Source organism: Ochotona princeps, chromosome 10 (genome assembly GCF_030435755.1).
Source record: "Ochotona princeps isolate mOchPri1 chromosome 10, mOchPri1.hap1, whole genome shotgun sequence".
Taxonomy (NCBI): domain Eukaryota; kingdom Metazoa; phylum Chordata; class Mammalia; order Lagomorpha; family Ochotonidae; genus Ochotona; species Ochotona princeps.
The window spans coordinates 29,622,097-29,649,749 of record NC_080841.1 but is presented as its reverse complement, the minus strand read 5'-3'; the positions used below and the strand labels follow the sequence as shown (position 1 = coordinate 29,649,749).

The following is a 27,653-nucleotide window of genomic DNA, read 5'->3' as shown; positions in this document are numbered from 1 at the left end:
GAGCCGCCAGACTTCGGCTTCACCGACGAGCTCTGGCCCCCCAGGCCGGTAAGTACCGGGGAGGTCTTTCCTGGCTTCTGCGTTGGAAGTGGCGAGGGCCCAGGTGTGTTGGGATTCGTTTGTGTTCTCATGCCCTGATACCGGCGGAGGGAAGGGGAAAATGGGAAAAACTTGGGTTACCGTGGCAACAGCGGGACGCCATTGGGTCTGAAGACTTGGGAAGGGGGAGATTTGTGTAATGACTTCTTTAGGCGGTAGATTCAGGTGTTCTTTTAAACTCGTGCTACCAACCACCGAATTTGCCTCTAAAATGTTTGTTCTGGCTGTACGGTGGACAACGTTTGCGGCAGAGTCAGTAATTAGAGCTCCAAGGCAAGGATCCGGACCCACTTGAAAGATGTCCGAACTAGACCAGCGTTGTGGGACTGCGCCCAAGGCGGCGTGTGGGGAGAAGTCTGGAAGGCAGCTTGGCAAGCACTTTAACGTGGGGCCCGACAGGGGTCCGGCCCAAGCATCCTTGGGGGATGAAGTCCCCGCTGGGCATGCCACATCTCTGCCTTCCCAGCCCTACCTTCGGGTCTGCCTGCCTTTCACGCCCCTCCCCCTCACATGCCCAGTTTCTGCTTGCCACGTGGTTCGATGTTGTTTTTCTAGGCCATTTTCAATTTCTACCATCTAAGTAACTAGCACACTGTGTAGTAAGTATACTTTTATAATAAAAACCCAATACATGTGAACTACCACTATTTTTATTGTAGTTTTTATACTTTTCTTTACATTTGGTTTTTACTCATCTAGACCTGATTTTTAAAAAATAGGTAGTATGTTATTTATCTTTGTGTGTGCTTCAAACAATAGTTCTGTTTGTTTTTTTTTAGTGGATTGTTGCTAATATGGTTAAACAATTTTTTTTGACTTGAAAAGGAGTAGTAGGTACGATGAAATTTTGTGATCAAGTGATATTTATAAGACACAGCTGTTTATCTGTGTACCTTCAAAGCATGGGGGCTACAGTGTACAGAGAGTAACTGACTTTCTCAGTTTGGAATAGGTATGAGCGATTTCAGTGAAGAATTCACAAGGCCAGCATCGGAGGATGAGCAGGGGGAAGCGGCCGTGCTTGCCGGTACTGGAATGCATTATCCTTGGCTTCAAAAGCTGGTAGAAACTGTGGGTAAGTGGTCTGACATGCTCTCTGCAGTGAAGGGAGGTGGTAAGCTTCAGTATGGATACAATATAAATAATTAAACTGGTTCAATTTCTAGATAGAAATATGCAAGACTTTTTTTTTTAACTAGGCCATAAGCAAATCTTAGAAAGAAACTTTTTTTTTTTTTTTTCGAAATGGGACAGTTTATTTTATGGTTGATACACTTTTCCAGTAATACTTGATGAGTGCCTGTATCTCTGACTTTACAGAATATTGAGGACTCAGGTGAAGAAGGTACAAATTCTGCCACTGAGGAGCATATGCCAGGAAGTTTCTGTTGAATTGCAGTGAAATAATTCCAGGCAAAAATGATCGTGTAATAACTTTCAGAGATCTGTTGGGGCTGGTGTTGTGGCACAGTGGGTCAAAAGGCAACTTGCCAAGCTGACTTGCCAAGCTGGCTTTCCGTAGAGAGTTACAGGACCAGTTATGACTGCTCCTGGGAGTGTGACGGAAGATGACCTAAGGTACTTGGGCCTCTGCCCCTCATGTGGGAGACCAGGATGGAGAGCCTGCTTGCTGACTTTGCCATGACCCAGGCCTGGTTGTTGGCCATTTGGGGAGTGCACCAGTGCCTGGAAGATTTTGTCTCTTTCGCCCTGACTTTCAAGTAAGTCAGTAAATTTTTTTTTTTTTTAAAAGATTTTATTATTATTGGAAAGCCGGATATACAGAGAGGAGGAGAGACAGAGAGGAAGATCTTCCATCCGATGTTTCACTCCCCAAGTGAGCCGCAACGGGCCGATGCTGCGCCGATCCGAAGCCGGGAACCTGGAACCTCTTCCAGGTCTCCCACGCGGGTGCAGGGTCCCAAAGCTTTGGGCCGTCCTCAACTGCCTTCCCAGGCTACAAGCAGGGAGCTGGATGGGAAGTGGAGCTGCCGGGATTAGAACCGGCGCCCATATGGGATCCCGGGGCCTTCAAGGCGAGGACTTTTAGCCGCTAGGCCACCACGCCGCCGGGCCCAGTCAGTAAATTTTTTGAAAAGCTATTTTCCCCATTTTTACTAGTGCTTAACATATGCAGTTTTTTCGATGGGATAAATTCCCTATATGCTTGTTACTAATCCCAAATGATCTTTTTAAAAAACTATTGATTTATTTACTTGAAAGGCAGAGTTAAAGAGAGAGGTGTCTTTCATCCACTGGTTCACTCCCTAAGTGATCACAACAGTGAGGTGCGCCAGACCTAAGCCAGGAGCCTGAAGCTTCTTTCCAGTCCCCCGTGTGGGTGTGGGACCCAGGACTGAGGCCATCGTTTGCTGCCTTCACAGGTGCTCTAACAGGAGCTAGATTGGAAATGGAACAGTTGGTACTTCAACCAGTGCCCGTATGGGCTGCTGGGGCCCCAGGCAATGGCTTTGCTGGCTATGCCGAAGTATAGGTCCCAGCCTAAATGCTGTTAGCATGGGGTTGTCAGTGTTTCAGAGGTATGAAAGTCAGTGTCTGGGCCCGGCGGCGTGGCTTAGTGGCTAAAGTCTCGCCTTGAACACCCCGGGATCCCATATAGGCGCTGGTTCTAATCCCGGTAGCTCCACTTCCCATCCAGCTCCCTGCTTGTGGCCTGGGAAAGCAGTTGAGGACGGCCCAATGCATTGGGACCCTGCACCCACGTGGGAGACCCGGAAGAGGTTCCTGGTTCCCGGCTTCGGATCGGCACAGCACCGGCCGTTGCGGCTCACTTGGGGAGTGAATCATCGGACGGAAGATCTTCCTCTCTGTCTCTTCTCCTCTCTGTATATCTGACTTTGTAATAAAAACAAATAAATCTTAAAAAAAAAAAAAGTCATTATCTTTAACTGTTTTAATCCCATTTGCATTTGATATAATTGAATATCTTGAACTTGGTCTTGCAATAAACAGAAATCCATTTAGGGTTTCAGCACATTGGTAGCCTTGCCTGGAATGACTCTGCTTGTTTTAAGTTCCTGGGTGTGTCCTTTGAGGGCTTCTTAGGTTTTCTGCAGATTGTTCGATGCAAGGCAGAAATGATGAATGAATTAGGTATAAGTCGCAGATTGAATATGTGACTCTGGTAGCCCAAGATATCACAGTGAATTTTCAGAAACATTCGTTGGAAGTAGTTGATAGTATGGGAGAATTTTTCCCAGTGAAGCTGGCTTTAGTAGTGGGAATGGGTTGGGATCTACAGTTCCTACTGTTCAGCTTATGAAACCTGCTTATCAGAAGGAAACTGTTTGAATACTTGGATTGAAGTTACTGTGAGTAAAGGGTCTTCTCTTTCTTCTTTGTAGTGATCGGAGGGAAGAGGAAGAAGGATTTTGCCGTGACAACAAGTACTTGCCTGGGTTTTATCCAAGCGGCTCTGCTGAAGCACCAGTGGCAGGAAGCTGCAGAATACATGCACAGTTATTTTCAGACCTTGGAAGATTCAGATACCTACAAAAAGCAGGCTGCACCAGAGGTAAACAGACTTCAAGTCTGATCTCCCTCCAGCAGAACTCAGCAGTAGGATCAAATGAACAAAGTTACTACAAGTAGTTTTAGGTGGAGAGTTTGTATCTGAACAGTTTTTTTTTTTAACCTGTTGTAGTCTGAACTCTTTAATTCTCAGATTCCCTAGTATTCATCCATTCATTCCAGTTATTCCTCCTCATTTCCCTGTCTCATTATTTTCCCTACTCTGTGGGCTGTGGTTTCTCCTGTCTGAAAATGTTCACTTGACTGCCACTTGCTTTACAGGGTGTGTCCTGGTTTTCTGCTGTATTTCAACAAAACTCCTTAAAAGAGTTCTTCCCAACTAGAGTAATGCTTTTTTAGGGTGGCCTCAGTTCTGTTGAGACTGAATTAGATAATACAGTTGATCTGTTTAAATTGAACTTTTTTTTTTAAAGATTTGTTTGTAGCTGGAAGATTTTACGGAGAGAGACAAAGAGGTCTTTTGTCCATGGGTTCATTCCCCAAATGGCCAAGATGGCCAGAGCCAAGTTGATCCAAAGCATAGAGTCCAGCATCTTATTGTCCAGATACATTCAACGGTTTCTTGGGGAGACCATCTGGTCTGAAGGCACAGTTGGCAGAATATCATCCAATATTGTTGATTCTTTTTCCATAAAACTTTCCAATTCAGTCATCATGTTTCTTGATTATTGTTTTCTCTCTGACCTGGAATGCAAATTTCATGGGGCATAGATAAAGCAGTACCTGGAATATACTATTAAATCTGTTTGGTAAAAGTTTATTTACACATAAATTTACATGAATGTCTTAGATAGCTTTTACTAATAACGTAACCACAGCACCACTTAATTATACATAAGGCACCCAAGAAATGTGAAAAAATATAATCATTGAATATTTAGTTTAGGAACAAAAGCTACGTAGATCTGTACATCACTGGACAAGTTATAAACTCTGTCCAGATTTTGTTTTGTTAAATAATTTTTTTTAAGATTGCTTATTTGACAGGTAAGCATACAGAGATTGAAGAGGGGACAGGGATAGAGAGATTTTCTATCTGTTGTTTCATTCCCCAATGGCTGCAGTGGGCAGGGCTGGGTCAGTGGATTAGAAATCCATTTCTCCCATGAAATTGGCAGGGGCACAAGAGCCTGAGCCATGTTCTCCTGCCTTCCAAGGCGCAGTAACAGGGAGCAAGATTGAAAGTGGAGCAGCCAGGACTCAAACCAATGCTGCCAGAACTGTGCCATAGCACAGTGCCCTAAAATGAAAGAATTTGGTTAGTGGTTTCCAGACAGTCATCTTGGCTTTTGTTAAAAATATACGTTTTTCTGTTCACCCCAGTCCTACCTCACCTGGGTCTGATTACTTATAATATTTATTTTTAACAACTGGGTTTAAGAATAACTTGAATTTTCTTTAAGGGTCCAAATACTGTAACTTGGTATTCTACAAGTGAAATCTAGAGGCCTGTTTTTGAGTTGGGAAGGTGAGTCTTGTTAAAATACTTTAAATTGGGGTAAGAGAAATAGACATTTACTCCCATGAAAAAGGAAGACCTTCAAGTTCTGTTTGGTGCTGTCAGGAGAAACTGTTTTTCATTAAGATGTGCCCATAGGTGAAGGAAAATTTTAATTTGACATTCTAAATATAGAATTAATAGTCAGTATTGATGGAATCTCAGGAAACATCAGATCCATTGCCTTCATTTTACAAGTGATAAAGATGAGCCTAGTAATCAAGCCAGTAGTGGTAAGAAGCTGGGACCCAAACTGTCCTTAATATTCTTCCTCCTGTGCTAATTACCTGTTATAACTGCCTCTAGACCACTAACTTAATGGCACTGTTATGTTTATCTAGTATTCTGGTTTAAACAATTGAAAATACTTGGTCACATCAGATATAATATTAATTTTACTAGGCGGAGTTCAAGTACAGTTGACATAATCTCTAGGGAAAGCAATTGCAGATTGTTATAAAATGTTGTGATCAGGGCCTGGTGTGATGGACTGGTGACTGGGTCCCTCACCTTGCATGCGCTGGGATCCCATGTGGGTGCTGGTTTGTGTTCCAGCTGCTCTGCTTTCTATCCAGCTTTCTGCTTGTGGCTTGGGAAGGCAGTGGAGGACGGTCCAAAGCCTTGGGACCCTGCACCTGTGTGGGAGACCCAGGGGAGGTTCCTGGCTTCTGGTATCGGATCTGCTGAGCTCCAGCCATTGCAGCCACTTGGGGAGTAAGTTGGTGGACGGGGGAATCGTTCTGTCTCCTTCTCTCTGTATGTCTTGCCTTTCCAATAAAAATAAATCTTTAAAAAAATGTTGTGATCAGTAGGAAAAAAACCTTGTAGGCAGAAATTTGATAAAATAAGAAATCACATTTCGGTAGTAATTTCTGCTTTGACAGATTATTTGGAAGCTTGGAAGTGAAATTCTGTTTTATCATCCCAAAAGCAATGTGGAGACTTTCAATACCTTTGCCGACCGGATGAAAAATATTGGTGTTTTGAATTATTTAAAGGTGAGAATGTCAGTTTTGTGAATTCATGTTTTCAGTGTTCATGTTCAAAGTTGCCTGTATTTGTTATATGGAAGATAATGTAGAAAGTGTGGGACAGAGGGTAAGGTGTATGGGTGAAGAAGTTGAACTTCCGGAAAGCGTTATGAGAACCTTACTTCCTGGTTTCTAGTCACTTGTCACGTTGTCAGGTGAAGATACTGCATCTGGGTCTCTCTGGCTGTCCAAACCAGAGAGAGCAGTTACATTTCATTATGTCAGTGGGCCACGTTCTCATATGTTCACTTCAGCGTTTGAGCTGAGAGTTGGTTGTGTGGGGGGGGATTTTTTTTTTTTTTTAGTAAAAATAGAGAGCTAAATAGGCAATTTAAAGACACGAAAATATTTCAGTGTTCCTTGTGTTTAAGTGGAACCTTCTTTCCAAATTCATATATTCTCCAATGAAAGTCTTTATTTTTGTAACATTTATTTTTACAAAACTGTTTATGTTTTTATTTTCATTTTGAAGGCATAGAAACAAAGAGCGACATGGTGCTCTCTCTGCTACTGCTTCTGCAGATGCCTGCAGGAACATTGGCTGAGGCCAAGGGCCTGGAGCTCAGTCAGGCTCCCAGGGACTCAAGTACCTGAGCCATGTGGATGGAAGCGACCCAAGTCCTGGAGCATCAGATGCCACCTACCAGAGTGCAGTGAGAATAAGTAGGAAGTTGGTAGGAGGCTATACCGAGACTTGAACTCGGACACTGAAATATGGACGTGGGCTTCCCAGCAGCTTCTTAGCCCACTGCACCATAGACCTGGTTGCTAGTGAAGTCTTGTCTGAAGGTAGTGAGGCATTCACAAATAGTGTATCTCCCTCTTTTTCTGGTGTATTTTTGCCCCCAATTTTTTAATATAAAGTTTTTTTTTTCTTTTATAAGATTTGTTTTTATTTAGTTGAAAATCACAGAAAGAGGGAGAGCAAGGATTTCATTTACTGCTTCACTCTCTAGATGGCTGCAAAGGCACAGCTGTGCCAGGCTGAAGCCAGGAGGTGTTGCCAGGTCTCACACATGGTTGCAGGGACCTCAGAACTTGAGCTATTTTCTTCTGTTTTTTTGCTACATATCTAGCAGGGAGCTAGATCAGAAATGGAGCAGCTGGGTGTCAAACCAGCACGCATATGGATGCTGGCATCACAGATGATGGCTTACTGTCCTCTACCACAATACCAACCCCTCAATAAAGTTTTAAAAGATGTATAGCTTTCAATTTTTTTTAGTGAGCATAGAGTTTTATTGTAATGTAGCCACATTCATTATTATCCAATTTGTGACTATGCTTTTTTTTAAAAAAAAAGATTTATTTATCTGAAAGAGTTACAAAGAGAGAGTGATACCAGTCTTCTGTGGTCTTCTATGGGCTGGTTCCCTCATAAATGGCCACAGTGGCCAGGAGTCTCATTTAGGTTTCCCATGTGGATGGAGGGGCTCAAATACCTGGACCATTTTCTGCTACTTTATGCAGGAACATTAGCTGGAAGCTGAAACCTAAAATTGTCTACTCTCTGACTCTTTTTAAAGTTTCTTTTTTAATTTTTAAATTTTCCTAAATTTTTATTGTCATAAGGTATGTGTAACATAAAACATGATTTTAACCATTTTCTTTGTCTTCCCCCTCCTGATTTTAATGATTTTCAAGTATGCTGTTCAGTAACATTGTAGTTATATTACAGTTATACCCATTGTTTTTCCAAGAGTCCCACTGTTTTGAAAACTTTGTTACTTCAAACAGATACTTTGTACTCATTAAGCAATAACTACCTATTCTCCATTCTCTCCCCCCCCCCAGCCCCTCTGGACCTCCAGTCTGTTTTCAGTGTCTGATTTTGTCTATTCTAGATATAAATGGAGTCCTTTGTGTCCTGTTTCATTTAGCATAACATTTTCAGGATTTATTCATGTTGTGGCACGCATCAGAACTTCATTTCTTTTTATGACTGAGTATTATTCAGATTGTCACCTTTTGCTTATCCGTCTATCTGCTGTGTTCCTTTTGTATTTAGCTGTTGTGAATCATGTCTCAATGATCATTGGATTGAGGTTAATGTTTCAGTCCCTGTCTTCAATTCTTTGTGCTCCATTTCTATGTTAAACATCTGTAAGAATTGCTAAACTGTTTTCTACTATGGTTGTACCATTTTGTATTTCTGCCACTTTCTGATTTTGAAAACAGATTTCCCCAGTTTAGGTTTTTTTAAGATGACAATTTAGAAAAAGAAAACAAGTTCTCGATATCTAAGAGTACTTACATGCTAGAAGCATGGGAATAAAGAGGAGTCAGCTTCTGTTTCCATGCAAGGACGAGCCTTCCAGGGGGGAAGGAACGCCTGCCTTTATGTTGTGTGTGTCTTCTCCTTCCCCAAGAAGAACCTGGATAGCTATATGATGGTTTAAAGTTTTAAGTAAATTAATTGGTTTTGTTTCTCATACAATATACTCAATTCAAGTAAAAAGTCTGGAAGGGAATTTCTTTTTTTTTTTTTTTAGCATCTCAGGGTGATAATTAGAATAAATAGAAAGCCCTTGCAGTTTCCCAGCCAACGCATTCGTAGATAGAGATATTGAAGTAGAAGGGACATTTAAGTGGGATAAAGTGTTGCAGGCACTATGGTAGTAATGTAGCTCTGAAATTGGAGAGTTTTGAGACTGAGTGAACCAGGAAAAGATAGAAAGTGATGATTAATAATTAAACAAAAATAAAAGCAAAAATGAGTAGGGTTCATTAGGCAGACTAGGGGAAAGAGTGGTCTGGCATGGCAGGGCGTAATAAAGACTCTTGGCCCTTGACCCATGCTTTGGTTCCATCACTTTGATGGAAGACAGAGGAGGTTGGCTGTGCCCCATGTGCCTTACCTGTGGAGCTTGGGTTTTATCCTGAGGGCAGTGTGAGCCATTGGAGGCTTTTATGCAAATGAGTAGCAAAATGTGCTTTCTTCTGTAGCCACAGGAATGTGGATTGCAAGGGGGAGGGATTGGGATTAGTGGGAAATCATTGCAGTAGGTTGAAATGAGAACATTGAATGTTGTGATCTGGCTGTACCCATGTGTTTCATTGTATTCTCACTAATGTCATCCTTTCTTGGAATACTCATTCTTGCGTATTTTTTAGTGTGCCTCCTGTAATAGGAAACCATTGGTCCTTTCCATGTGAGCTAAAGCTATGCCTAGCATTTGTTAATGCTGTTAACAAAGCAGGCACTGATGTTACTATCTCCTTAACCCTTCTGGAGAATTAATCATGATTGTTCCATATAACAGAAGAGACTCACAAAGACAAGACTAGCAAAGAGTGGGTAACTTGCCTAGTTCATTTAGCTTTTAAATGACACCCAAGCCAAGACACTGTCTTCAAAGCCTCTATTCTTTGACTGTATCACACTGTGACTTTGCATAATTTAGCTCTCATCTTGAGTATTGTTTCCTGTATCTTTCCTCTTTGTTAAGTGGAGAATGTTGATGGCTGGGCAGTGTCCTGTTATTTCTATGCTACCAAAGTCTTAGCCCAGCAGATGTCATGTATTTACTGGTCTTTTCGAGTCGTCCCTGTCCAATGACTAAAATGCCTGTGGGCTTTGTCTTACTATTGCAGATCTCCTTACAACATGCATTGTATCTTGTACATCATGGAATGCTGGAGGATGCAAACAGAAACCTCACTCAGGCAGAGACATGGAGATATGGTGAAAAGTCGTCTTCCCAGGAAACATTAATCAACCTTGTTCAGGCCTACAAAGGGCTTTTGGATTATTATGCTTGGTCAGAAAAGAAGATGGAATTATCAAAGCTTGGTGAGTGAGTATAAATAAATCTTTTTCTTAGGATAATTGAGAATGAGTGCAGAGGCTTATTTATTTATTTGAAAGGCAGAGTATAGAGAGAGAAGAGGAGAGGGAAAGAGAGAGGAGTGTTCCATCCACTGGTTCACTTGCAAGATGGCCATAATGTTTGGAGCTGGGCTGGAAGCCAGGAGGCAGAAGCTTCTGAGTCTCCCACATGGATACAGGGGCCCAAAGATCTGGACCGTCACTGCTGCTTTCCCAGGTGCAATAACAGGAAGTTGGATTAGGAAATGGGACATCTAGGACTGCAGGCAGAGGATTAACCTACATGCCCTGGTGTTAGCTTCCATTGCCTTGTTTTTGTTTGTTTGTTTGTTTGTTTGTTTTAAGATTTATTTATTTTCAGTTGAAAGACAGAATTTATGATGAGATTAGAGATAGAAAGTCTTCCCTCCACTGGCTCATTCCCAAAATGGCCGCAGTGGCCAGAGCTGAGCAGATCCAAAGCTGGGAAGCAAAACTTCTTCCAGGTTTCCCAGGACTTGGGTTATCCTTCTCTACTTTGACAGGTTGTAAGCAGGGAGCTGAATGGAAGGTGGAGCAGCCAGGATGCCAACAGGGGACCATATGGGATGCTATGCCACTTCCTTGGCCCAACCTATTGCTTTTTTTTAAACCATAGTTTTGTCAAAGATAAACATAGTTAGATATTCATACTAAGGGAAAGAAGCTAAATTCCATTTCAGTTTGTGAAAAGTGACTTGGTGTTTTCAGAGGAAAATGAAGGGGTTGGCAGTATGTTGAAGCCTTGACTAGAATCAGGGAAGTGGAAAGTTTCAAAAACAGAAAGGCGAGTTGGTCTATGTTAAAACCGTGTGGTCCCTGAGCTTATGGACAGTGAACTCCCACCCTCCCATGGCAATTGATAGATGAGCCCCTGTCTTTGTGTGTGAACTGGAACCAACAGTAACCTTGTCAGGTTACTGGTTGAAGGTGGACTGTTGTCATCCTAGGGCTGTGACCTTGAGCCGTTAGAAATTATCTTCATGCTTGTTCAAGTCTTTGTAGGTCAGTGTTGAAGTTAGCCCCAGAGAGGTCTCTGAAGAGCCTGGCTGGAGTTTGGCCAATGCAAGATCTTTGTCAATTTCTGAGAAAGCTTATAGTCTTTATACTTATAATACGTGCTATATGTAATACATATATATGTATGTATTTAAACCTTTTTTTTTCCCCTATGTGGAGTAGAATTTAGTTTTATTTCTCAGAATCTAACAAGTTCAAAGACTAGGTCATGTTAAAGTCATTTCATTTCAATATAAGGTTACAATGGAAGGTTTTCTTGACTTACTGACTATGCCAGAAATTGGCCACTCAGTTCCAAAAGTGTGTTCCTGTTTGTGGTAATATCATCTTGTGCCCCCTAGATGTGCATTCTTCTAAGCTGTAGGACTCGCTGTATCTTCAACTTTTCTAGTTTTCTCCCATGCTTTCTCTAGGGGGAAGCTACAGGCTAGTTTCTCTAACCCGTTTCTGTTTTTCATAACTTCCATCCAAGTTTCACTCCAGGTGTTATCTCGGTATATGGTAAGAAGTGTTTCCTTATTATCCTTATGTGATAAGTAGTATTTTCTTGGTCTCTGGGCGTGTAGATTTACTGATCTCCATTCCTTTCCCTCTCCCTGTCGTTGATCTCTCCCGAGGCACTTGTCTTGGTGATCTTGTCATTCCTCTGCCTTATTTCCAGTAAGTCAGCTGCATTGTCAATGTCTTCATCTTTATCAGCTCTGCATCTCTTGCTTTTTAATGATCCTGACTTCTTTCAGATGTGGTTTAGGTTGTTCCTTCTCATTTAAACAAAGCACCCTTTCAACACCACATATCTGTTCTGTTCTGCTTTTACTTTGCCATAGTTTATTGCATAATATTTCTTTTAAAAAAAGTGCTTGCTGGCCGAACTTGATTAGATCAATTATAAAGTCAATATGTGCTTTCTTGGCATAGGGTTGGTTACAAGTCATGCAAATATTTGATGATTAAAGTAGTTGGAACATGGCATATTTACTGTTACTGCTATAGGTAGATGACTCAATACCTTTCTGTAGCTTGTACTTTGTTCAGTAGCAACAAATGAAAATAGGATAATAGGATAATTTTTGGAAGAGATTTATTTATTTGGTAGACGGAGTGACAGAGACAGAGAGGGAGAAAGTGAACTTCTGTCTGCTGGTTTACTACCCTAATGGCCATCAATGGCTGGGGCTGGGCCAGGCTGAAGGTAGGAGCCTGGAACCCCATCCAGCACTTCCATGTGGGTGCAGTAGCCCAAGGACATGTGCTGTCTTCTGCTGCTTTCCCAGTATATTAGCAAAGAACTGGATCAGGATTGCAGCTGTGACGCAAACTGGTGCCCATAAGAGATGCCAACATTATAGACAGTGGCTTCACTGCTGAGCCATGACACCAGCCCCGTGAAACTTTTTGATGATCTTTTGCTTAAAATATACATTTGGGGTAGTTATTTGGTCAAATAGTTAAGAAAGCTGTGTCCCCTTTCTGGTTTCCTGTGTTTGATCCTTAACTGCTCCTGGCTTCAACTTCCTGCATTGTGGATCCCGAGAGGTGGGAAGTGATGTCCCTGCCACTTTATGTGGGAGATCTCGATTTCATGTCTTCTAGTCTTGGCCTGGCCCAGCCCACAGCATTGCAGGCATTTGGAGAGACCTAGAGTTCTTGGCTTCCAGCTTTCTTTTGGTCCATCACCAGCCTTAAGGTGCATTTGGGGAGTGAACCAACAGGGGGAAACTTGAATGAATAAAATAATTTTAAAATGTCTATTTAATGAGAATAGAAGGACAAGTTGTATATAACCAGCACCTAAGGACCGTGCATGTGTGCATGCCCAATGGCAGTTTGGGCTTTGTCCTTGCTGCCATGCCTCTTTCTTGATTGGGTTTGGTGTACTTGGGGACTGGAAACCTTCTTAGTTATAAAGGGTTAATCATGGATCTACATGCTAATCTTTTTCCTTTTTAAAAGAATGTTCCGTGTCATTTCTTAATTTCTTATGTATTTTCCTGTCTCATTCCCAAGCTCATACTGATACATATATAAAAATTGACCCATTGGTATGAAAAATACCAGTGCCTCTTTGGTTTGTTTTGTGTTTTGGTTAGCTGTTACTTTTAAAGCTAAGTAATTTTCCTTTTAAACCTTTACAATTACGAAGTATGTGAAAAAGAAGTATATAAAACAAATTTGTGATGTGAGAAATACACTTAAAATGAACATCCATGGAGCCATTGCCTAGATGAATAATATAGCTTTAAACATTCATGTGAAAATTTTTTTCATATGTGAGTATTTACTGACGTGTGATATTACTGGGTAATGTAACTGTTCTAGACTGTTCAGAGTAGCTGCACCATTTTACATTCTTTCTTGAAGTGTGTAAAGCTATAAGTTGTCTTGTTTTTCATTAGTGCATTTATGTATTCTGATTAGTTCCTAGTGAATTCTTAGGGTTTTGTATGTACATGACAATGTCATATGCAAATAATGGTCTTCATTTTCAGTCTGGGTGCCTTTTATTTATTTTTTTTGTTTTGTTTTTTACTTCAGTATAAAAAACCAGAAATACTAGAAGAGAAAATTTTGTTTTGTTTCTGATTTAAGTTTGGCATTAATTAGATGTTTTCAGATACTTAACAGATTGAGGAAGATCTTGTTGAATGTTTTCATTATGAAGGCTTATTGAATTTTTGTCTTGCTTTTTTGTATCTGTTGAGATCATGATGTGGTTTTTTTTCTGTTATTTCGATTTAAATGGACAGCTTTATTTTATTTATGCCGTTGAATTTTTATTTGTTGGGCTAAGTTTGACTTCATAGATGGGGTGTGTAATTTTTTTATTAGACTTAGTTTTCTACCATTTTTGTTGAGGATTTTGCATTCATCTTCATCAGAGATAAAGATCTTTTTTCATGTATTGTCTTTGACTCATTTTGGTATCAATAATATTGGGGTCAGGAATGTTCCCTATGTTCTGAGTGTGTGAAGGATTGGTATATGTTTTGAAATGTTTATCAGAATCCAGTGATGAAGTTGTCAGGATCTGAGCTTTTCTCATGGGAAGTTATGTGATTACTGGTCCTCCACAATGCCTTGAATTATTACTATTATTATTAACTATTTAAAAATCTTTATTCAGATCAGATCCATGTTTATTTTTAAAGGTTTTTTTATTTGGAAGAGTTAGAGAGAGAGAGAGAGAGAAAAAGAATGAGAAACAGAAGAAATCTTCCATCTGCAGGTTCATACCCAAATGGCTGCAATGGCCATAGCTGGGTCAGTCTGAAGCCAGGGATCAGGAACTTCTTCCAGGTTTCCCCTGTGGAGGAAGGGACCCAAGCATATGGGCCATCTGCTGCTTTCACAAGCTATTAGGGAACTAGATCAGAAGTGGGGTATTCAGGACTTAACCAGTGCCCATACAGGATGCCAGCACCTAGGCAGAGGATTAGGCTACTGTGCCATTGCACATGCCTCAGTTTCATCCATGTTTATTAAAAATTTTCATCTTTGGACAGATAAAAATGATTACTCTTATGGCGCTGCAACCCGGAATGTGCTCAGCCTCAGTTGCAAGACATCTGCAAGTCTGTGTGCATTGCTTAAAACTCCTGGAGTTTGGGACCCATTTGTCAAGAGTTATGTAGAGGTATGTAGACTTTTTATAAAATAGTATTATGTCCATTTTGTCATAAACCTATACAAAGACCACTTACCTAATCTTGTCTCAGCAGAAGGAGCCTAATGGAGCTTGTAACTGCCCCTGCCTACCATAGTGTCTGTTTTTAGTTTGAATATTTCCTATTTACAGAAATTTTGTGTAATATAAATGTTTCTCTTATTTATTTTCCCCGTAACTCATGGATAACTCATCAGGTCCAAAATATATAAAATAACAGTAAAGTTTTAAATGTCAATCTGTATTATTCTTGTTAAAAGAAAAGCAGAAAGATTTTTTTTTAATGATTTGGTAGAATTTAGAAGACAAAATCTGGAACTAGGCCAGAGTACATGGAACTAAGAAAAATGGCTTTTAGGAAGTTTATAAAAATGTCTTGTTATTTAAAAAATGTCTTTTTATTCATGAAAATACAGCTCTGACATTGGACCCTAGGAATAAATTTTTATAATAATTTGTGAAAATTTGTGAATGCCATGTGGCAATCTATTGCCAGGAAATAATTTCTAAAATTGTGTATTTTAATAACACTGTTGTAAAGGAAAGACCTTTATTGTTGCATGGATGTTATAACATGCTAGTGGAAGCAAAAGTTAGCATTCCTGTTGTTCTCTGCGTGGCCCTGTTTGTCAGTTTTGTATTCAGCAGTAGAGTTAAGCTGCCCTTTCCATGGCTGTCAGATGATTTATCTAAGATGTTACAACTTCTGTATAGATGCTGGAATTTCGTGGTGATCACGAAGAAGCCCGAAAGGTCCTCACTAATTATGCATATGATGACAAGTTTCCCTCAAATCCAAATGCCCATATCTATTTGTACAACTTCCTGAAGAGGGAGAAGGCACCAAGAGCGAAACTGCTAAGTGTGCTAAAGGTATGGAAGTTTTAGCTCCATGTTTGAACAGCTTTGTATGTGTGTGGGTGGGTCTATGTTAAAACACAGACAGGTCATTGCTTTTCAACTGTTATAGCGTCCACTGAAAATCACACTAGTTGGACAGTGCTCTGAGGGAGACAGAGAAAGGTCCTGTGTCTGCTGGCTCCTATTGCCCAAGACTGAGTAGAGTTCAGTCTTTAGGAAACCCGTTTCCACTCTTGTTTGAAAACTCTGTGTTAATGTATTGTGAAGGCCAACTTTTTTGAAATAATTTATATATAGTAAGTGTGCCTGCATGCATTTTAACAAATATATAAAACATATAACCATGATAATTAAGATTAAGAACATTTCTGTCTCTCCCCCAAATGCCTTGTTTCCTTATAAAACCAATCCCCTGTACACTGCAGTCCCCAGGCAAACACTCATCTGCTTTTTTGTGGCTACAAATTAATTTTACATCCTGAAGAATTTCATGTGAATAGGATCTTACACAATGTGTTATGTTTTTGATATTTAGGTAATTTTTGTGTGTAGCATTGAGTTCTAAGTGACAAAGTTTATTTTTTCCAGATGGTTCTTCTAGCACTGTTTATCGAAAATGCTGCTCTTTCCCCATTGATATCTTTCTCTGTTGGTAACTTTGTTGAAAATCAGTTGGCCATATGTAGGTGCTGCTGTTTTTCTGTTTTTATAAGACTTTTTTCAAAGATTTTCCATCTATACTTCTGTGTTGGGAGATCTGACATCTTAATGCCAGAGATGAACATGGCATGTTTGTATATTCAGTTAAATGTTTAGTTTATTTCTAAAATGTTTCAGAGTTTTTAGTACATGTAATATTAACAGTATACATAAACATTTCATGGTGTTGTAATGTATAATATTGCTTGAGCATTTTTATTATCATGATAAAATATGTACAATGTAAAATTAGAATGTCTAAGTTTATAATTTAGTGGCATTGAATATATTCTTCTTATGATCTAGCTCCCTGCTAATGGCCTGGGAAAAGCAGCAGAAGGCGACCTGAAGGTTTTGGTCTCCGCTCCGTTTGTGGGAGCCCAAATAAAGCTCCTGGCTCCAAACTGGCTCAGCCCTCGCCATTGTAGGCATCTAGGGAATGAACCAATGGATGGAAGATTTCCTCTGCCTCTCTGTAACTGTCTTTCAAATAAAATAAATATATCTTAAATTTTTTTTTTTTTAGTTCTGTATTTGAAAGGTGGAATTACAAGAGAAGAAGCAGGGGAGAGTGAATTTTCTGTCCTCTGGTTCATTCCCTAAATGACCACAATGGCTGGCTGGATTTTTATTGTTGATGTTGGTTTATATGTATATTTTTAAAGATTTATTTTTATTGGAAAGGCAGATTTACAGAAAAAAGAGTCAGAAAGATCTTCCTTTTGTTGGTTTATTCCCCAAATGGCCGCAAAGAACAAAGTTGAGCCAGTCTGAAGTCAGGAGCTTCTTCCAGGTCTCCAGCACCTGAGGCTTTGGGCCATTCTCTGCTGCTTTCTCAGGCCATCAGCAGGGAGCTGAATTCAAAGTGGAACAACCTGGACAAAAACTGGTGCTCATGTGGGATGCCAGCACTTGCAGGGGGAGGATTAGCTATATGAATCATTGCACCAGGTCCTATTTATGTGTTTATTTATTTTTATTGGAATGGCAGAGTTATAGAGAGAGAAGAAGAAAGAGAGAAATACTGATCTTCCATCCACTGGTTCATTCCCTGAATGGCTTAAACAGTCAGAACTGAGCTGATGGAAGCTTCTTCCCAGGCCTCCCAAATGGGTACAAGGATCTGAGGACTTGGGCCACCTCCGCTGCTTCCCAAGCCATAAACAGGAAGCCAGATCAGAGGTGGAGCAGCCTGGACACAAACTGTTGCTCATACGGCATGTTGGCACTAATAGAGAATTAGCATGATACGTTACTGCACCGGCCCTAGTTGTTATTAACAAAATTTACTTTTCATTTTGTTGGAAATTATTTCAGCATATGACCAAATACTTGAGAGAGCAGAATTAGTTCATTTCTTCTTTTTTCTTTATAAAAAAAGAATTTGCTTTTTTGTTGTTGTTGCATTTCCTGCTTTGTTTTTCTTTCTGTCTTCATCCTTATCATTTTTGTTCTTCCTGCTCTTCTGGTTTTTTCTTCTTTTCCTCCTTCTTTTCATTCCTCTTTCCCCTTCCTGTTTTTCCACTTCCACTTCTTTCTTGATTTTCTTGTTTCTCTTCTGCGTCCTGTTTCTGCTGTTCTTATTTGAAAAGACAAATGAAACCTTCCACTGATTCATTTCCAAATCATAATGATTGGAACTGGGCTGTGTTGAAACCAGGAGCCTGGAACTCCATCCAGGTCTCCCTGGTTGGTGACACTGCTTTCCCAGGGTTATTAACAGGAAGCTAGATTGGAAGTGGAGCAGTTGGGACTGGAACTGGAACTCCTGTGGGATGCAGTGTTGCAAGCAGTGGCTTCATCCTTTGTGCCATGATCTAGAATGATTTCTAATATTAAATTGCTAAAATAAGTAATATAATTTTATACTACATCTTACTTTTTTCATTTTTATATATTTATTTTAAAAGCCCTTCATTTCTTCAAAGTGTTTATTTGTGTTGTGTAAAAAAAGGTGAAGATATTTGCTGATAATCTTAGTGTACAGTGTTTCAGAACACAATCTCTAAAATATTCTGTGATTTCTGATTGATAAATATCAAGCCTATATTTTTTGTATTATTTTTCCCTTTATTTTTTTTTTCCTCAGTCATGTGGTAAGCAATATATGTGTGTGTATGGAGCCCAAAAAATCAACAGAAAAAAGATAAACAACAACAAACACCCTCCCCCACACATTTCTTTCAAGTCCTCTATCTTGTTGCCTGAGATTTTTAAAAATTAGTATTAGAATACATTCTATACCCAGATTTAAAATGGATAAAAGCAAGGTGTTTTCTAAATCCTTAATTCCTTTACACAGAGCACACTAGGCAATAAGAAAGCAAGCTGAAATTTGAGAATTGCCTTTTCAGTGTACAAAAATTGCAAGATTATTCTTTCTTTCAGATTTTGTATCAAATTGTACCATCTCATAAGCTGATGTTAGAATTCCATACATTACTTAGAAAATCAGGTAAGTTTTTTTTTTTTTTTTTTAATTTATTTTTATTTGCTTGAAAGGCAGCATTACAGAGAATGAAAGAGGAAAGTGTTGCATCTGCTGATTACTCCCCAGATCACCACAGTGGCTGGGACTGCCAGACTTGAAGTCAGGAGCTTCTTCCAGGTCTCCCATCTGGGTGCAGGGGCCCAAGCAAGAGTTAACCATCTTTCGCAGCTTTCCCAGGCATGTTAGCAGAGAGCAGGATTGGAAGTGGAGCAGATAGTTCTTGACCTGGTATCAGTATGGGTTAATGCATGGCAGGTGATGACTGCCTGCCATGCTACACACTGGCTCCTAATTCCTGTTTTATACTTTCCTATTCAAACATGGGTTCAGAATAGGGTTCAGTAAACCATGGCCCATGGACTGGTCCACCCCTTCCCTGTTTTTATAAGTCAGTTCTGTTGGAGTTCATTCATTTATGTATTATCTGTGGCTGCTTTGGCACTGTGATGGCAGAACTGTGTAGTTGTGATAGAGACTATGGGGCTTGCAGAACATACACTGTTTGTTACCTGGCCCTTTACAGGGAGAGAAAAAAATGGTGGGGAATGTCTAACTTTGCTTTAACAATATTTAGCAAAAAAAAAAAAAAATTACTAGTATTTGCATAATTCACCTCATTTGAGTCTACTGGGCTTCAGCCCAGTATAAAAATGATATTTACAATTTCCCAGTTGTTACCAAGACTTACAAATCTTCCTGAGAGAAAAGGTGAAAAATGTCCAAATACAGCAAGCGCTTTCAGTAATGTCAGTGTAAGTGGAGGAATCGAGCCTATGTAGGGATCACACCCCAGACCTCATTAAATGAACTGTGTTATAATAAACTGTGAATTTTAACCAAACTAGAAGACTTAGGATTCCCTCATGTTTTATCAGTTGTGTATATATTTTTAGCTTTGTGTATTCAATAAGATATAAACTTGAGCTTTTATGACCATTACAGAAAACGAAGAACACCATAAACTGGGGTTGGAAGTTTTGTTTGGAGTCTTAGATTTTGCTGGGTGCACAAAGAATGTAACTGCTTGGAAATATTTGGCAAAATATCTGAAGCAGATTTTAATGCAGTAAGTATGAGATACATGGCATTTATTATTAGGCCATTATAAGTAATATTTCCTAATACCTGTCACCTGTTTCAGTTGCAATTTGGATTTCTTGAACAATATCTTCAGCTATTTTCTTCTAAAGATACCAAAGAAAGGAAATACAAATAAACATAACAGGTAGAAGTTCTATCAGGATTTTTTGTGCTAATGAAGTAAGTACTCTGTTAGCACAGTACTGCTAGGTAATAAACCTGTGTTATTTGCAAACTCTTTGCTTAACACTGTCAGCTGTGAACTTGATTGTCTGTGGTACTCAGGAGTGTCACCCATGTCTGTGCTCACATGGGAAACGCTCTTCCTTTCAGCCTCTCAACATCATCATGGACCATTTGTTCCCAAAATATATATTAATTCCATAGTAATGTACATGTTTAAAACATACCATAATACAAAGTTTATTAAATACCATAAAACGGTGTTTTGGTCCAAAACAGACCATATGTGTGACAGTGATCCCGTAAGATTTTATCACCTGGTGATATCATAGACATCTTAGTTTGTGTCAGTGCATTTGGTATGCAATCACCTAATGACACATTTCTCAGAACAAATCCCCTTCGTTAAGCATTGAGTGACTGCTGTAGGCAGTTCACTTGCTTAGGAAACTTAGTATCAGTACAAAGTTGCATCAAGATTAAGAAATGACTTGGCTTTGAAGATAGAATGGTGCTGCTTATAGAATGGTTTTTCGTGATTCTTAGTCTATTTGGCCTATTGTTAACAAAATACCATAAATTATGTACCTTACAAACAATGTAGATTTATTTTTGTTTAGAGTTCTAGAGAGAATGGGAAGTGCAGGGTCCATGTGCAAATTTGGTGTCTCAGCAAGGCAGCATCCTGTTCACAGACTTTATTCTCTTACTGTGTTCTCAGATGGTGTAATGAAAGGGAGGAAGGCAGCTCCCCAAGGTTTCTTTTATAAGGACACTAATCAGATTCATCATTTATCTCTCATGACTTAATTACCCTCCAGGTACACCAAATGGCAGCATGCTGATGATTCGTTTTAGCATAATGAATTTTGGGGGGACAGACAGTTTGATCATGGCAGTGTGATTTGTTGGCAGACTTACTATAAATCTCTTTCCATGCCTGAAGAACGATATAAACCCCTACCAGATATGTAAGATGCTTGAAAGCCAAGAAATGTACTATGAATTTTTGAACCTCTGAAGGTTCTATCCTTGGGAAAACACAGGTGCTAAATAAGTGTGTGCTCGATTAAGTTATTTCTAAAGAGATTACTTATTTATTTACTTACTGGAAAGGCATCTCTATCTCACAGAGAGAGACATTTCAATCTTTAATTTGCTGATTGACTCCCCAATGGCCACAGTAGTCAGGTCTGGGTCAAGCCTGAGCCAGGAGCCAGAAACTCCACTTAGTCTACCACACACGTGGCAAGGGCTCATGCACTTGGATTAGTCTGTATTTCCTTCTTACGCACATTAACAAAAAGCTGAAAACAGAAGCAGGGTAACCAGTACTCAAACTGGTACTCTGATGCTGGATGCAAGTGTTTGAAGCAGTTTAAACTGTGGTACCACAATACCAGCCCTTTTAATTGTTGATAAACAGCATTGCTAAATTTAACTGTCAAAACCTATGTGTTCAGTTTTTGTGTAATAATGAAGTCTTAGTTTGGATAACAATTCTTGATACTGAGGCAGTTGGGAGGCTGGGCATGGTTTCTCCCCTTGTAGTCCCCTGATCCTCAACCCTTCCCACCCTGAGCAACTGTGTAGACATCATTAAAAATAAAATTACGGCCCGGCGTGGCCTAGCGGCTAAAAGTCCTCGCCTTGAATCCGTCGGGATCCCATATGGGTGCCGGTTCTAATCCCGGCAGCTCCACTTCCCATCCAGCTCCCTGCTTGTGGCCTGGGAAAGCAGTTGAGGACGGCCCATTGCTTTGGGACACAGCACCCACGTGGGAGACCTGGAAGAGGTTCCTGGTTCCCGGCATCAGATCGGCGCGCACCGGCCCGTTGCGGCTCACTTGGGGAGTGAATCGTCGGACGGAAGATCTTCCTCTCTGTCTGTCCTCCTCTCTCCGTATATCTGACTTTGTAATAAAAATAAATCTTTAAAAATAAATAAATAAAATTTAAAAAATATTTTTAAATATCTAGAAAAAGATAAATTACCTATTCAAATGGTAGAGGTAAAGATATAAACACAAACATATCTTCCACCTATGGATTGACTCCCCCAAATGCCTGCAACATCTGGAGTTGGGTTATGCTGACACAAGGACCCCAGAACCCAAGACAGGTGTATTAAGTAGGTGGCAGGAGCCTAACCAGTTTGCTCCATTACCTACCACCTCCCAGGAGACCCATGAACAGGAAGCTTAGTTTGGGAGTGGAACTGGGACTTGAACCAGGCCCTCTGATAATGGGATGCAGCACTGCACGTAGGGTCTTAACTACTATGCCTTTTGCTCTCTTCTAGAGTGACATGCATAGTAATGAGAGATAGTTAACATTTTTGGGATAGTTACTGTGTAATAGACATTATTCAATTGCTTTTATGTGAGAGCCCTCCCCATCTCGCTCCCCCCCCCCCCCCATAGTATTGTAGCAGTTTAATCCCAGTAACAGTGCTGTGAGACAGGTACCATTAATCATGCTACCCATAAGGAAACTGAGGCCTGGAGATAGGTTAAGCCCAGGACCCCATAGATTGTAACTGGAAGATCTGAGATTTGAATCCAGGATTCTGGCTTTAGAGTCTGTGCTGCCAATAGACTCTATATTGAGTCTATTTAATGAGCTAATGGTGAGGTTACTTGAGGATGGAATGTGAGGATCAAAGAGAACAAACTTGTGCTTTGATGCTGCCACCTCTCCTCTGCCATGCCAGGACCTTGCTCAGAAGCTAGCTTGAACACATCTTCCTCGTCGTCTTTCCTCGGACTACAGTTAAATATAAATTCTGACAGTGTGAATTTATTCCCATGACTGACGTCGTTTTGTGACTTCTTCAGGAATCACCGTGCATGGGTTCAAGAAGAGTGGAACTCCAGGAAGAACTGGTGGCCAGTTTTTCACTTTAGCTACTTTTGGGCAAAAAGTGATTGGAAAGAAGATACAGCTTTGGCCTGTGAGAAAGCTTTCGTAGCTGGAATGCTGTTAGGAAAAGGTAGATTTTTTTTCCTTTTTGTCTAGACAAAGCTTCTGGCTGATTTTGAAATGACATAATATGAACGCCATGCATTTGAGAGCTGCTTGGTAGGTGCACCAAGAAATGTTTATCACCAATGGGAAGAGTGCATCCCGAGTTGGAACCAGGCAGTGTGCCTGTCAGGAACCTCTGTGGGTTAGAACAGTGATTTCATATTCTCTGTGGTGCTTGCCTGCAGGATCTGCCTTGAGTGTTAGGGCTTCAAGATACCCGGTGCCTCCTGCTTTCACAGGGAGTGGCCATTTAGTGTGCTGTATAGAAAATTTACTGATATTGTCCACTTCACTGAAAGTACAAAAATATTCTTTACTGACCTCAGTTTTATTTATTAGCACTGTATCTGATGTTTACTTAACTATTCCTGTAGGAAGGAAATGTTTTCTCTCCTTCAGAGGAACAATGCCTTCTTGAATTTATTGCAAGTCCTTTCAAAAGAATGTGATCTTTTCTTTATGGTACATTTTGTCTGATAAAACTATGACCTCTTTGTGTCACTGAAATATAAAAAAAATAGCCAGGAACTAAAATCTGTTCAGGAAGTACAAAATGTGTTCAGAAAGAAAAGGACTAAACCAGACAAAGAACTCTACTAGAAAGCCATCTGTTGTTGGGGAGTATTTCAGCAGTTACTGATTGTATTTTTGGTGTTTTAATAGCTGCAAGACAGTTATTTTCACATATATATATATATATATATATATATATATAATCTGTTGAAGAGATTTGGCTTATCTTGGGGTATGTTTTATTTTGGAGTTAGTATTCTCAGTGGCTGTTTTGTGTGAGAGCCACTGCCCCCATGGCCCTGTACCAGTGTCATTCCCGTAACAGTGCTGTAGAGTAGGTGCCCACAGTCATCAGGATAGTTCCTGGGATCAGGAAAAATGCTGATTTCATGGAAGAAAGAAGTTAATAAATTGGGAAATTTTAAAATTGCTATCTGATACACTGATGAAAAGGAACAAAAGTGTAACTTGGACCTAAGTACAGAATTGTCTAACATAGGTAGTTGGAGATGTTAGGTGTCTACACAGTGTCCAAAGACTTGGATTTGCTTTCCAGTTCTTCACCTGTAACTTTTATCAGACAGACACCCTTTGGGAAACTTCTCAGTGAAGTGGATATTGGAACACCTGTCCTCGTTTGCTTCCAGAATTGTTGTAACCGTTCAGTGAACATTACATCCAAGTGTCTTACACATTCTGTAGTTTTTCCTGACTATCAGGTGTCACCAGGCCTGAAAGTGGACCTACCCTACAGTAGGAGTTTTCTGCTTGGTTCTGGTTGCCAGCATTCCTTCAGTGAATTCAGATAATTGTGGTCTGTCATTGCTTTGTGCCTTCCACCGCCTGCCCCCCCCCCCCCCATACTCTGCTTAAAAGCAAGCCAGGCCTGATTCTCTTTGGAAAGTCCTTGGATCCTTGGAATTTTGGCTTCTTGGTAGTCTATGACTTAACTCTCTAGGATACCTAAACCAAATTAAAATTTCATTGTTTCTCAGGCTTTTCTTTTTTACTAGAGTGGTAGTGAGTCCCTTTCTAGGTTAGGGCTAGTTAAAAGCAGAAACAGAAATTATTTTAGGGATACCCAAACACCTTTGCATCCAGCTATTAAGGTGTTAGAAATGCTGGCATACTGCTTTCTAGGTTAATAAAATGATTCCTCAAGGTACAGTATGTCCTAGCAATTTCCTAGAAGTAAGCCAAGAATGTAATGGAAATGAATTTTCAGAAAGAGTTACAGAGAGGGAGAACAGAGAACTCTTCCATTCTCTAGTTCATTCCCTGGCTGGCCACAATAGCTGGGGCTGGGTCAGACTGAAGCCAGGAGTCAGGAGCATCTTCTGGGTCTCTCACATGGGTATTAGGGGTCCAAGCACGTGGGATCACCGTTGGCTGCTTTTCTCGGGCCCTTAGCAGGGAACTGGGTCAGAAGTGGAGTGGTCGGGATGTGAATCAGTGCCCTATGGGATGCCAGCACTGTCGCAACGCCAGCCCTACAGTTTTCTTACAGACGTTTTATTTTATTTTGCAGTATTGATAGATCGTTCTGTTTGCAATATAAAACTACGTAGTGCTAAGCCCCTTTGTCGGCGTTACAGTTACCACATGGCTGAAGAAGCAGAAAATGTGTGACATTTTCCCACCTTTGGTGTTTTTTTCCAGTCCTGAACACCAAAATTTTAAAAGATAGCTTTTTATTTTTTTCATTTTTTTTAAATTGTAGATGTTCCTCCTATGTCTGATTTACAAGCTGACATTGGGAAGGGAATTATAGTAGCTTGCTTTTGAAGAAGGTTTATGTAATATATGACTATTTATAATATGTAACATGCATACTTCTATAACTAGGGTTTCAGAGAGTAGCAGATAAGCTAAAGTATGTGTTTTAATTTAGGAGATCACTAACATCTTCAAATGTTGACAGGTATACATTTCAGTCATTAATGACATTTAAATGCTTAGGGTATATTGGTATAGTAATGTAAATCTGTTTTCATTATCATTAGTATGCTAGAGATGAAGGAAAATTTTTTAAATGTAGAAATGTAAAATTTGATAATAAGTATTAAAACTTTTTTTTCCCTCTAGGTTGTAGATATTTTCGATACATCTCAAAACAAGATCATCAGATGTTAAGGAAAAAAATTAAGCGCATGAAGAAATCAGTGAAAAAATACAGTATTGTAAAACCAGGACACTGATAATAACATTTAGTTATTTTACAGTAGCTACCAAGTAGTATTTCATTGGTTAATGTTTATATTTATTTGTTGTCTTAACAACTACACAAATTTATTTTTGTATATTTTTTGTATTTTGTTTTCAATTATTGCTAAAGAAAGAGTTTCACTGTCTGCTCCTTGAAAGTATGTATTTTCTTGTTTGTAACACTAACATTTATTAAGAAATAGTTTTTAAAGTGAAAAACATTTGTTTAATTAGTACAATACTACAGCAGTTACCATGTGCAGATCTTTCTCTGAAACTGTGTAATAAAATACACCATGTGGTACTGTCACTTGAATTGATATTCTTTCTTTAGATTCTTATTGATCTGTATTGGACTTAGCTTCACGAGGAAATATTTTGGTGATAAGTTCTGTTGGAATTTTGGAAAGGAAATTATGAGTATAGAAGGACCCCTCCTCCTGTCTCGATACTTCTCAGAGCATGTCGTCTGCTGATATTTCTCTTGCAGCATAGTACTTTGCACATAATACAGATTCTGAACTGACACTGAACACCTCTTGTACAATCAGTTATGGCATAATTATTATCACAAGTATTGGGCAGTACTGTCTGAAATGTCACCTATTTTAATAAGCGTACTCTCAGGCTCTCAGGGTGTTGATTCTTTGAACAGTAGGGGGACCTGTATTGTTTCGTGACAGAAAGAAAATTGAGTTATAAATGTGTGTCAGTAGAAGAGTAAGAAATAGTCCCAGGTCTTACATGAAAGGAGAGAATGTGCCCATTCTTGCATGGCCCGATGGTTGCTTCCCATTTCCGAGAAGGCCCGGGTGGCCCTGAGTTTCCTGGCTGACAGGAGCCCAAGTGTTGCTCCTCCTATCCGAGGCTTCCAGAGTGTGACGTTATCTGACCTTTAAGCAAACAACACAGTGGAAACAGCACCATCACTATGAATCACAGATGCCATATTTTTTGTTGTAAACAGCACCCAATTAGGTATGATTCTGAGCAGGACAAATTGGAAAGCCAGGATTAGGCAGTTTGTAGTTTGAATACTCTTTGGGGCTTTTGTAACCAAGGGCATTGTGAGTGTGTGCCTGTAAGATGGAGACAAGTTTCTCTCGAGGACTTTCTGGTCAAGGCTGTTTGTGCTGGGGACTGGGGAGCCCATAGGGCATCCCCAGGGGTGTGCCTCTGAACAAGAAGCAGCTTATATTTCATCTGTATCTCAGAGAGAAACTTTAGCAGGGTGGGCTAGAACCGTGGAGATAGAAAAGGGAGAGTGAGTGCAGGTAAGCCCATGTCCCCATAGCCCTCTTCCTGCCTGCTGCCCCTCCGACTGGTTGTGGGACTGTGTGAATTGGGGACTCCAGTGTTCATCCTCTTTGCAAGAAATGTGCATCATAGGCTTGCTACATATAAGGCACTTGTACAAAGTAAAGCTTATTCCTAGACGGTAATGTGATCTCAACCCTGAGTGAGGCGAGGGCCCCTAGAGCAGGCAGACATTGCACAGAAACAACCCAGATGTCCCAGACAACCATCCTTGTTGACTCCTGGTTTTCCCCGGGCTACACTCCTGCCCTAATCTGGTTCTATTTCCCCAAGCCTGTGTGGGGAAAGTAACTAGCAGTGTATTAAGAGGTGGAGGGGCTAGGCACTCCAAGAGCTCCTCCTTAATTAGCGGGATTAGGCCCCAACCAAAGGGCTGGAGGAAGTGGTTTGTTCTTTCCCTCCCTTCCACCATAGGAAGACAGACTCTGCTCCTTCCTGCCCTGCGAGCACGCAGCAGCAGCAGGCACCAGCAGTGAAGAACCTGCTGTTGTTCAGATGTTGAACTCCCCAGGCTCCAGGACCATGACACATACATTTCCACTAGCCATCAGTTACCCGGTGAGGTG

At 40.3% G+C, this 27,653-nt stretch overlaps 1 protein-coding gene across 2 annotated transcripts; it reads left to right on the top strand.

Moving 5' to 3' along the window:
* The first annotated feature begins 41 nt into the window (after nt 1–41).
* On the top strand, nt 42–26,051 carry TAF1A (TATA-box binding protein associated factor, RNA polymerase I subunit A). Of its 2 annotated transcripts, none has more exons than XM_058669200.1 (11): nt 42–103; nt 1,042–1,174; nt 3,465–3,634; nt 6,034–6,147; nt 9,775–9,973; nt 14,551–14,681; nt 15,426–15,584; nt 18,660–18,726; nt 19,705–19,828; nt 22,863–23,017; nt 25,651–26,051. In XM_058669200.1, exons 2-11 carry the CDS (start codon nt 1,054–1,056, stop codon nt 25,761–25,763), a joined length of 1,353 nt encoding a protein of 450 aa, XP_058525183.1. In that variant the 5' UTR covers nt 42–103; nt 1,042–1,053; the 3' UTR covers nt 25,764–26,051. The 2 variants fall into 2 exon arrangements, with proteins under 2 accessions (XP_058525183.1, XP_058525184.1); XM_058669201.1 differs by having other exon boundaries at nt 66–103; nt 1,052–1,174.
* Nucleotides 26,052–27,653: the final 1,602 nt, after the last annotated feature.

Excerpts from the sequence above, each read along its gene's own strand:
- TAF1A (XM_058669200.1), top strand. The coding sequence starts at position 1,054 with ATGAGCGATTTCAGTGAAGAATTCACAAGGCCAGCATCGGAGGATGAG. Across the intron at positions 9,974-14,550 it reads GATGGAATTATCAAAGCTTG|ATAAAAATGATTACTCTTAT; the intron begins GTGAGTGAGTAT and ends ATCTTTGGACAG. Across the intron at positions 15,585-18,659 it reads AACTGCTAAGTGTGCTAAAG|ATTTTGTATCAAATTGTACC; the intron begins GTATGGAAGTTT and ends TCTTTCTTTCAG.